The following is a 12,055-nucleotide window of genomic DNA, read 5'->3' as shown; positions in this document are numbered from 1 at the left end:
CTTTTAGAATACTCAAGGGGCGCCTGGGTGGCTCCGTCGGTAAAGCGTCCGACTTCCATTCAGGTCCTGATCTCGCAGTTCATGAGTTCAAGCCCCACGTGGGGCTCTGTGTTGACAGCTCAGAACCTGGAGCCTGCTTCGGATTCCGTGTTTCCCTCTCTCTCTGTTCCTCCCCTGCTCACACTCTGTCTCTCTCTCTTTCAAATATAAACAAACATTAAACACTTTTGGGGGGTACTCAAATAAGGATTGAGTATTCAATCCTTGTTTTATTTTTATTTTTTAAATTTTTTTTAAGGTTTATTTATTTTTGAGACAGGGAGAGACAGAGCGTGAACTGGGGAGGGTCAGAGAGAGGGAGACACAGAATCCGAAGCAGGCTCCAGGCTCTGAGCTGTCATCACAGAGCCCGACGCAGGGCTTGAACTCACGGACCGCGAGATCATGACCTGAGCTGATGTCAGCTGCTTAACCGACTGAGCCACCCAGGCGCCCCTCAATCCTTGTTTTAATACTCAAACGGCCTTTCACTGACTCACTGGAATTTTCTGACCATTCCTCCTTAAGAAGCACTGTGAGCGTTTGCATGGGCCAGCAGCAGCACTAGCAGGAATGTGGCAGGTCCTTGTCCAGAGACCAGCCAAAGCAAACCCGACTTGATGAGTATTGATTGAGGACCTCATCAACCCCGCTGTTCTAGACAAAGGTCAGTGTAATTAGATTGCTTTGAGTAAAATGAGCCCATGGCAACTTAGACTAACAGAATGGATAAACCATAAGGTGATATTTGCTTTAGAAAAGAACTACTTCCCAGAGAATTGCTTTAAATAACAAGCTCTCTTACTACATCTTAAATAAGATTTGACTACACTACGTCTTTCAGGAACTTGCCATTGAGGAGAGTCCTGTACACAGGTACTTCCTGTTTTGCTGCGAAGTCTTTTAAATAATATTATTTGGCACATATAACACAATAAATAATTACCAAATTTTCATTGTAATTATAGGGGATGTCGTTTGAGGTTACATCAGAGCTACAAGGTAAATTATCATCATCCTCTTTCTCAAGGTCTTGGTAGACTGGGGAATTTAAAAAGGTCTCTTAAAAGGGCATAAAATATGGAAAACATTTAATACTTTCAAATGGATTGTGAAATGCTGAAACCGGGACGTTGAGGTCTCTAGCTCCCTATTAACACAAGCTTTACAAAGCTACATGTGACGTCACAGGCTCATTCCTACGTGCAAAACTGCTTTATCGCTTTTAATAAATTAATTCACCGTGCTAATTACACTTTAAAAGAACCGCGGGGGAGGGGGGTGTGCAAAATAACCTGAGCAGGACGGGCCATCCTTCAAAAATTGCGACTTGCCAGAGGGCAACAGTATTGGATAAACCAAAGGCAGGTCCTTCTAAGTGGTGGGACTGTTGCAGGTCACGAGCCCATGAAGCTGACCTAAACAGGAGACTCTTTTCACCTCTCCTTTCACTAAGGCTATTTGCTAAGAGTTTTTGGTTCAGGGCACAATTCAGCAAAAGGGTCAGAAATATCCCACAACCCCCCCTGCCTCCTTGAGACTCTTTTCGCTCACCGGGGCCTCAACCCTGCTGTCGGAGGGCGCTGCCGGAGATGGATGTCGGCTTTGCTGTCCGAGCTATTACGAAGTTTTAGGTAAAACATTCAGCACGACTATTATTTACTCTAAAATCACCGGGGCCCAGTATAATAAAAACAGTTTCTTCTGTCCTCTTTCCCTTGTTCACCTAAAAGAGACAGGCTTCCCGAGTTTGTTGTTGTTTTACAAGAGCGGTGCACGGAGGAGAATCTCACTGTTCGCCAAGCGTGCGGGAGGCAGCCCGGCGCGCCCCAGAGGACCGCCGGCCCGGCCAGGGCGCACGCAGGGAGCGGTCCCCGCGGCCCTCCGCGCATCTCCCCCGGGGACACCCTGAGTGTGATGCACCCTTCGCGGCGACCTCTCCTCGGTCTCCGCGCCCGTCCAGAGCGGCAACTCCATCTCTCCCGGCCCCTACTTCCCAGGTGGGCCCGAAGCAGGCCCCCAGCCCCGCCGGGAGCTGCCGGCTCTCCCGGTCCCCGCCCGCCCGAGGCGGGCACCAAAGCCATCGCGGCGCCCGCCGGGGAGGGCTGCCCAAACCCGTTCCTTCCTTCACAGCCCCGAGCGCCCCGATCCCTCCCGGCGCGTCCGCAGTCGCGTCCCCTGCCCCGCCTGCCAGTCTTCCACACGCCCCAGCCGTTCCCGGGACCGCGCGGACGGTAAGAGCCCCGTCGCCGGCCCCGGCGGCCCCGGGGCCTCCAGCGGCTCGGCGCTCCGTCCCACGGCCTCCCCCGCGGCGTCCTCCGCGGCCGGGGGCGGGGGGGCGCCCCGGGCCGCGCGCCGCCCCAGCCCCGCTTCGCCGCCGGCTCGCGCCGCCGCCCCTGGCCGCCCGGGGAACCGCAGCGAGTCCCACCCCGCGCGCCCCCGGGCGCAGCCGAGGCGGCGGCGGCGGCCCCACGGCCTGTGCGTGCGCAGCGCCCCCCGCGGCCGCGCCTAGCGCAGGCGGCGGCGGAGGGAAGGAGGGCGCCGCCCGCCCTCCCGCCCGGCCCGGCCCCTCCCCAGCCCGCCGCCCGCCCGCCCCCGGGGCCGCCGGCGGTGTCCGCGCCTCCGCGCCCGCCCCTGATTTCCTCCGCACGGCGGCGGCGGCGGCGGCGGCGGCGCCTCGTGCGCGCGGTTATTTATTTATTTCCGGGCCCCAAAGCGCTTATAATGGAGCCGCTGTCAGCAGAACCTTGTGCTGCCGCCGCCGCCGCCGCTGCCGCCGCTGTCCCTCCTCTTTTTTTTCCCGGCAGATCTTTGTTGTGTGGGAGGGCAGCGGGGATGGACTTGAGCTTGCGGATCTCCTGCTAGAGCAGCCGCGCTTGGAGAGGGCGCCGCAGCCGCGAGGAGGAGCCGCCGCCGCCCCGAGGCCCCGCCGGACCCGGCCTCCGTCCGCCCGCGCCCCCGCTCGGCCCACTCGCCCCGCGCCTCCCGGCAGAGTCCCCTCGCGGCGGCAGATGTGTGTGGGGTCAGCCCACGGCGGGGACTATGGTGAAATTCCCGGCGCTCACGCACTACTGGCCCCTGATCCGGTTCCTGGTGCCCCTGGGCATCACCAACATAGCCATCGACTTCGGGGAGCAGGTAAGCCCCGGCCGCGCCCCCCGCCCGGCCCGGGCAGTTGCGCCCTGAACCCCGCGCCCCGCGCCCCGCTCGCACTTCTTGGCCTTAGACACCCGGGCGCCAGGGGATGAGAGCAGCAGGGAGTCACCTGCTCCGAGTGCCTTTTTTATCCTAGAACATTTGGTTGGGCTTGCAGCTTGTCAAGGATGACTTTTCCAGCACTCCATCCCCCCTGCCCCCCAATTATTCAGCAGACTTTTCCAGCTCTCTCCGGAAAATGGTAAAAGACCGGAGGGATTAGAGCTTCACCTATAGAAGGGTTTTTAGTGCACAGCAGGAGTATTATGTAATTTGTTATTATGTAAACCTCAGGTCTGTAAGTAGTTGCATATATATAGCTCAAGTGCTTGGTTTTTATTTATCCGGTGTTGGTGGTGATGGTGATGGCGATGATGGGGAGATTTTGCATTACAGTGTGTCCAAGTTGGTTTCCAGGTACTTCTAATTTTGGGGGGGGGGTTTGGGTTTTTTTTGTTTTTTTGTGTTTTTTTGCCCAGGTATGGATTACGGGTGCCCAAATGATAAGCCGACCGTTGGCCATCTGTAGTTTGGCGTTTGTTTATTTTTTTTTTCTCTCTTGGACCACTAAAGGAGGGGAGCACATTTTTGTTTGTTGCCTTCTCATCCTTGCTTCTTTTTCGTGCTTTTCCCCATTTCTCTCCATGTGGCGTCATTGCAAATGTAGCGCTGCAGACTCTTCAGCAGAGGGGCACTGGTACTCTGCACTTTGCCTGTGGGGACCGTTTTTGCAGGGCCTCGGGTGGGATGCGGCTACATCTCAAGGCCAGGAAGAGGATGGGGGGGTGGGGGTCAGTTCCCTGATGGGCAGGTGTGGAAACTGGCCGGGCGTGTGATGAGCCACACTCCTGGTATTGGAGTACCTTATTTCTTTTCCTGTAAGTCAAGAGACTTCGAGGGATGTTTATATAGAAAATGCACCTATGTTAGTGCACTTTTAGTTTTCCAAATCCAGTTTTTCAGAAGGGGGTTTGTTTGACTCCTCTAGTAGATGAGGATTGGCTTGGATTGGTCTTTTCTGTACTCAGAACTTTTGATTGATTGCAACTCTACAGGCTCACTAATACTTAGCCCACATTGTAAGCTGCTTTTTTTCTGCAAATTTTCTTGCCAATAAGTGTTTGCACCGTAGTATAGTCTCTAGAGACCTTTGTCTAGTAAGCCAACTAATTTCCCTTGGTGAAATCTTACATTTTTTTCTGTTGCCACTTTGCTCTGACAGTTGCTTTCCAGGGTCCCCCAAGGGCTTCTCTGCTCTCCATCTCCTTCCTGCTCACCATCTCTTCTTTCCTAGTTAACTGGTGACTTCGGGCATTTCCTATCATCTACGGAAAGGTTTCAGGACCTGAATTTACTACACTTCACATTTTAGATGAGTCAAGTGCTATATAGACACCCGAACCTTTTACTATTTTAAGGCTTATTTTCTTGGAGCCACCCCAAAGGTGGTCAGAAAGCCCGGGCTACTCACCAGCTTACTTGATCACTTCTCCCTGAACTGGTGTGTGTGTGTGTGTGTGTGTGTGTGTGTGTGTGTGTGTGTGTGTGTGTGTGGTGGGGGTGGGGAGGGAGGATTATATGGGATAACTGGTGAAGATAAGAGTATTCTTTGTCGTAACTAAATGACTTGAAATATAACATAGTATTGCCTCACATTTGCCTTGATTTAATTCCAGGCCGATATACCTAAGGATTTGATTTCAGCGTAAGGGAAAGGATCTCTCCTGAGGTCACAAAAGGGACGCTAGACATATAAACAGTTATACAGATGGTTTATCCTTGTGGGTCTAATAATTCAAGTGGCTTCTTAAAACATTGCTAACTTAATTATCATAGCTGACATAAGCAAAGTGCCAGAAGCATTGTCTTTTTGCACAGAAGCTTTATCAACAAGTGTTGTTTGAGGTCCTTATCCCTTAAGCGCCAGTGCATTTATGAGGTTGCAGGCTGTCTGGTGGTCGAGATAGCTTGTCAACAGTTAGGGGTGAAGGGATGGGGGAAAGAAATCGACAGGTTTGCCAAACCTTCTTTTGCCAGTGTTGTTTGATAATTGTCTTGCAAAATATGACAAGGTTAGAGGGGTGGAACTTACTTTTTCTTAGTTTTAAACTGAAGGAAGAGAATTAACAGTAGGAGTTGAAGAGTGACCTGGTCACATGTGGTAAGAACAGAGGAGCGTTTCACCCCAATTACTTGGAAACACGACAGCGAAGAGGAAGAATGAACCTGATTGCAAAAGTAGGTCTACTTTAGACTTCAGCAAATATGCAGCTCTTGACTTGAGTTTTTAATCATAGTTTAGACAGATGGACACATGCAGATTACCAATCTTCTGTGAGAGTGGGCAGGTATATTACACCTTCCCTTGAGCCAACAGTGCTTCATAGTTCAGTAACTGACTAACCCTAAAGAAGAAATGTAACAAGGGAAATGTAACAAATGTAATGCAAAGGTCAAAGGTCAAAGCAGCCTTTGGGTTGCATGCTGTGCAGATGATAGAGAAATGCAAGATTGCAAGGAAAACATCTCATTAGCCCTTAAGTCTCTGACTTGTCAAGAGCAAAAAGATAGTAAAATGACTTAAAATGTTTCTTAGATGGTTGTTTTTTTTTTAAATGGTTATAAACATATCTGTTGTTCCTGTAGAATATATGGACAGAACTTTTATGGACAGAATATATGGACAAAAAATGGGATTCCAGCTGTATACAAGATTCCATTGCAATTTGAATAAACAACGCAGATGTGACTGTGTAAAGGAATTATAGTCATAAATTATCTCAGAGCTGTTAGTGCATGTGGGGGAGGGGCAAGGAAGAAGCCTGTAATGATTCATTCAGTGCCTCCTGAGATTCTCCATGAACATTCTGTTGTATACAGTTCCCTATAATTTCATAGGTCAGTCACGGAGGAAACCCAAATATTATGGAGTATTCTAACAAGACTAGCAAAAGCTATTATCACATTTTAAGTTTTGGTGGTGGTGGTACTTTGGTGGGGGGGGTGGTGAGGGAGGGTTGAAATCTACACTGGGGAACAAAACTATATGGAATAAATGACCTGCTTTGTAATATTAAACAGAAGCACCGTAGGAAAGAATGAGGATAAATCCATTATTGCAGAAACTAAAATAATGTTTGTAGAACCCTGTAGATGCATAGAACACTTTATAATGGCAGTATATCTAGAATTATAATTTTATCTCTATTTTTATACACTGAAAATCAAAAGTGCTAATTGCTTCCATTCACAGACCACTCAGTATGTGCTTAAAGCATCTCAGCACATGTTGTCAATGAGGAAGGACTGAGAGGCTTAGACGTGTTAAGTCACTTGTCCAAAATCACACAGGTATTACTGGGCAGAACCAGGATTCAAGCCCACATCTGCTGGGCCCTTAGTCATTCTGCTGTCTGCCTTCTCCAGTCAGGCTCATCACTGAAATCCACCCAGGAGTTCTTAGAAATTTAGGATAAGTTCTGGCTTTTCTGATTCCCAACCTGGGCTTAAACTTGATCTTAGCTGTCAGATGTTGAATTTATGATGTAAGACAATCATAAAATTCCATGATCCAAGAGGTTCACGGAAGAACCAAGTTATACAGATAATTCATATTGATAAATCAACAGTGTATCTTATTTTGTCTATTGTTAAAAGGGAACAAAAAGATAAGCAACTGATACTTCACAATAAAATTGTTTAGAAATTACTTAGTCTTTATCACTGGAGCACTACAGATTGCTAAAATAGATTTTGAACAATGTATTTCTTTAAAATATCTGCAGATGCCCATGTTGTCACTATGTTTAAAGGGCTGTTATTTCTGCTTAAAACTAAACTTGGTACAAAGTCTTCGAATTCCTTAAAAGCCAAGTTCACCAAATTATGTTGGATAAATCAGTGAACTTTGTTACAAGCTACTTAACGACACTTAAAGCGTTAAGTACAAGTTTGTTCTGAAGACTTTGAAGGAGACAAGAAGGTTGAAATTGTTCTCAATTCAGAAGGAATGTGTTCTGGGCACCCGGGGGGTTCTGTGGGTTGAACATCTGACTCTTGATTTCCCCTCAGGTCACAATCCCAGGGTCGTGGGATCAAGCCCCGTGTCAGGCTCTGCACTGAGTGTGGAGCCTGCTTAGGATTCTCTCTCTCTCCCTCTGCCCCTCCCCTATGCTCACGTTCTCACTTTCAATAATAATAATAATAATAATAATAATAATAATAGTAAATAAATAAGAGAAGAAATGTGTTCTTCCAAGTGTCAGGCAATTCCCTTTTTCACACCAAAATGATAACTGTGGGTATTTCCAGTTGCCCTGAATGATTGATTCACTGAATTTGGTTGGGTCCAGTATGATAATTCAAAGACCTAAAGTTTTTATCTGTGAACAAAGAGTTTTGTATATGGAGTGTTATAATTAGTAGCATAAGATGGGCAGTAGGAATGCTAAGAGCCCTTCCTAACTTAGGAAACCTACCGTTAGGCTTTCACAGTATAAGGGTCTCAAGTACTAATATCACAAAATGAAAAAAAAGGGAGGCCCAGGAAAAATAGTTGTATACATGTCCTTTCTGTCTCCTAAGTAGAGAAATACATACCCCCACCCACCCAGACCAGGAGGTACAGGAATGGAAAAGGGTGAGTGTCTGACACTGGCCACTGTTGGGAAGGGAGTATGTGTCCATCCGAGGTCCCTAAGTGATGCAAGGGACTCCCCAGGCAGCTTGCCTTAAGTGATACGGAAACTGACCTGTGTATGTTCCACTGCGCAAGGTACCTGAAGCCGGAAATGGCTATCTCAGGCTAGGTTTCCTAGTAATCATGGGGGGCGGGGCGGGGGGGGGGGGGACTTTTTTTCCCACCTATTAAGTACTAATGGAATACATTTCAAAATGACATTAATTGTTTTCTAATTATAAAAATAGTGTATGCTGGCTGTTTAAAAGTTGGATAAGGATTTTAAAATGGAGGAAAAAGTTAAAAATACCCCTGATTCCACTCTGAAGAAAAAAAGCTCCTTCAACATTTTGCCTATCTCCTGCCAGTTTTGTTCCCCATAACCGAGATACGTATATGTTTCACACGGAGGCCTCTTCCCCATGTCACTTGGAAGTATTTAAGTATGGTTTTAAAGTTTTATTTATTTGTAGTTGAGAGATCACGCACATGCGTGCAAGTGTAAGCTCGGGAGGGGCGGAGGGAGAGAGAGAGAATCTCAAGCAGGCTTCATGGTCAGCACAGAGCCCAACGCAGGGCTCAACCTCGTGAAGCTGAGCACTTACCCAACCGAGCCCCCCGGGCTCCCCAAGTATGATTTTAATAGTAACCAGTATTTGATGACACAAGCATGCGGTAATTGCCTTTGCTGTATATTCCGTTGTTTATTTTTTGTTCCTTTAGTATTTATCGAGCACCTACGTTTTTTGCAATGGTATTATTAATTTTTTATTACTTTTTATTATTGAAGAATAGTTGCCATACTGCAACACAGTGATTTCACAATCCTGTACCTTACACAGTGCTCACCCCGGTAAGTGTGGTCACCACTTGTTACTGTACAAGGTTGTTACAATATTTTTTTTTTAATATTTATTTATTATTGAGAGACAGAGAGAGAGCATGAGCATGGGAGGGAGAGACAGAGAGAGGAGGAGACACAGAATCTGAAGCAGGCTCCAAGCTCTGAGCTGTCAGCACAGAGCCCGACACGGGGCTCGAGCTCACGGACCGCGAGATCATGGCCTGAGCCGGAGTCAGACACTCAACCGACTGAGCCACCCAGGCGCCCCATAGTATTATTGACTGTAGTCCCTATGCTGTCCTTTCCACCTCCGTGACTTATTTATTTGGTAACTGGAAGTCTGTACCTCATGATCCCCTTCACCTATTTCTTCCCCGATTTGTTTCAATGCTGAGGTTTTTTGTTTCCTGCAGTAGAAGGTTTCAGAGAGCATCTTTGTATAATAAGTAGATAATGTGTTTTTTTCTGACTGCCTTGGGCTTTATGCCTGGCATAATTTAGTGCCTTTTTCTGTTTCTCATTCATACACAGAAAATGAGGTCACTCTTCTCTGGCAGTCCATATTTAGTCAAGGGCACCGTGACCTCCTTAGTCCAATTGATACTCAGTTCTCCATGGTGTTTCCCAGTTCTCTTTAGATGTACATCTGCATTTAAAGTACCTGCCTTTCGATGCACTTAAGTAAGTAGATTATCTCTAAAGCCACAGAGGTATAATCCTGCGGCGGGTTTCTTCACTTATTTATTTATTGAGTGGTTTGATGACTAGCCTAACTACTACTTTGTCAGAATACTTCTTCCCAAGCATATCCTTCAAAAGATAAACACTTCATATATGAAGATAGTATCTAACTCTCTTTCTAGGAGTACGTCACATTTTTTTAAAGCAGTGAGCCCTAAGAATTTCCGTTTATGGTACCATCTCACCTTTTCGATGCAAAACGCCGAGTGTATGCCAGGGGTCGGTAATCCGGTTTCTGTGTCTTTTCACTCTCCCTTGTCTGACTTGGACGGGTTATGTTGGGATGGGAAGATGAGAGTCCCCAGATGGAAAATCATTCTTTTTCAATGGCTGTGTGAGTTGGGATAAATAAACCTTGTGAAATTCATACCAGAGTGACTTGGGTGATGCCTACATTTTAAGAAGTCAGTCTGGTATTTTTCAGCACCTACAATTCGACGAGTTTCTGTGGAGGTGCAATAGAAATACAGAAAACCCTGTTTTATGCACTATTATCGGGCTATGAGCTCCCGACCTAAGTGCGTTTTTTTGCTAATTGAAGCTTATCCTTTAAAATGCAGGTCATTGGTTTTCTTTTTCTTTTTTAGTATGGGAATTATTGTTGCTGGAAATAGGTGTTGCACATTTGTCTAGCACATTAAATAAATATAGTATATACGCAGGACATAATGTAACATTTTTTGGTGTCTTGTAAATACCTGTTGTGCTAGGCAATCCGGGATATATGCTGACAGGTGATACTCAAAACACTTAAAGAGTTTGGCACTAACCAAGGTGATAAAAATAATAAAATAATAATTAGTAACAATACTTAATACACGATGAGTACTTTTTAATTTCTTGCTTCAGATCCGCCCTGGGTCTCAGAAACTAAAACAGTAGAATTCTGTGAAAAGTGAAGAATAAATCATTTCGGAGGCCTCCTTTGGGAAAAAGCATATACACCTTATGACGGTTGTTTTCCCTGCCCCCAAATTGCTTGGATCCTGGTTGAGAAAACAGACATGAAACACTTTTGCGATCAGAAGGGCACGGACCAAAATGTGTAAATTGCACAGTGCAGTTTATGATAACACACAGCGAGGCGCTCAGTAATTGTAACAGCGAGGCGCTCAGTAATTGTAACAGAGCGGGAAGGCTGTGCCAGCTGTGACGTGATAGCTCTCGTCTGGCCGTGGTCACCCCCTGCCTCCTTCTCTCTAGGTGCCCTTGTCATCAGAGTAGGAAGCACCCCATCTGCAGAGGTGAAAACAGAGGCACAGTAGAGGTAAAAGAGCAGACTTCACAGCAAGCCCTACACATTCAGGGTTTGCTTTTGTAGGTTTTGTATTACTTTCATGGTTTGGGAACCATTCACCTGCTGTTCCAACCAGATTGCACTGACGGTGCTGAGGACCCATGAGCTGAAAGTGACAGAGAGGACATTCTCTCAGCAGACGTGTGCATCACAACGTTTCTGCCGCTTCTCTGTGATTGCTCCGTCACACCAAAAGACGTTTTCAAAGCCCATCCTGGGAAGGGAGATACCTCGGTTATTTGTCAGGACAAAGGGGGTAATTTCTCCCCTAGATGAGGAGTTATCAGAAACAGCCTGTACCTCTGGTTCAGGAAAGGTCACACGGTCCCAGGACAGACGGACCGGCCTTGTTTCTTTTTTTTTTAATTTTTTTTTTAACGTTTTATTTATTTTTGAGACAGAGAGAGACAGAGCATGAACGGGGGAGGGGCAGAGAGAGAAGGAGACACAGAATCAGAAGCAGGCTCCAGGTTCTGAGCCATCAGCCCAGAGCCCGACGCGGGGCTTGAACTCACGGACCGCGAGATCGTGACTTGAGCTGAAGTCGGCCGCTTAACCGACTGAGCCACCCAGGCGCCCCCGGCCTTGTTTCTAGTTGAGGGAGTACATTGTGGTCTAAGTTTGCTCTCAGATCCTTGCTGGCTTTTGCATTTTTTATGGTATTTTGGTATCCGTAGATGGGCAAGGCTCTGGAAGAGTCTGACACCTTCAGTATTGTTCGAGGATTACCTTTCTGGAAGCGTGGGTTTGGCGGTATAAATGTGCAGCCATTTTCCTGATATGTGTAGACATCGCTGTCCCCAACCTCGGGGCGGGGGAAGGGCTGTTTGTGACTCCTTGTCATACCTCCGAGCCCACATTCACCAGCACACGCTTCCCGTGCCTCATTGGTCCCTGCTGGTAGGGGGGACTCGAGGCTGGGAGGAAGTCAAGAGCAAAAGTGGGAATCCTTGGATAAGCAGTTGCAGAGGTGACTGGTGAGGAGACGCTGAGGCCCCCCCCCGGGGACATTGAGTTGGAATGACGTGGCTGAAAAGAGGGATGTCTGCTGGCAGGTTAATGCGACTTTTTCTAGGGAGCCAGATGAGCCAGGGATGGGAGGGGACAGACGTTGTAGCTGTGACTGCCTAGGCCGTGAGAAGTTACGCTGGCCTATTTTGTGAGAGACCCGAAGAGGTCCGGTCTGGGTCAGGAAGCTTTGAGGCTCAGCAGTCCCAGGCTCTGAGAGTTGGTCACTCCAGGTCATTGTCTCAACTAAGTG

General features: G+C 47.4%; 1 protein-coding gene across 2 annotated transcripts in view; it reads left to right on the top strand.

Moving 5' to 3' along the window:
- The first annotated feature begins 2,727 nt into the window (after nucleotides 1-2,727).
- The window catches only part of ANKH (ANKH inorganic pyrophosphate transport regulator), a 139,545-nt gene continuing 130,217 nt past the window's right edge, over nucleotides 2,728-12,055 (top strand). For both annotated transcript variants that reach the window (XM_058715922.1, XM_058715912.1), the window contains exon 1: nucleotides 2,728-3,177. In XM_058715922.1, coding sequence (XP_058571905.1) covers nucleotides 3,082-3,177 — 96 coding nt within the window. In that variant the 5' untranslated portion in view covers nucleotides 2,728-3,081. The remainder of the gene's footprint in view (nucleotides 3,178-12,055) is intronic.

Source organism: Neofelis nebulosa, chromosome 1 (genome assembly GCF_028018385.1).
Source record: "Neofelis nebulosa isolate mNeoNeb1 chromosome 1, mNeoNeb1.pri, whole genome shotgun sequence".
Taxonomy (NCBI): Eukaryota; Metazoa; Chordata; class Mammalia; order Carnivora; family Felidae; genus Neofelis; species Neofelis nebulosa.
Note: the sequence above shows the minus strand (reverse complement) of the source record. Positions and strands in the feature narration are given on the sequence as shown.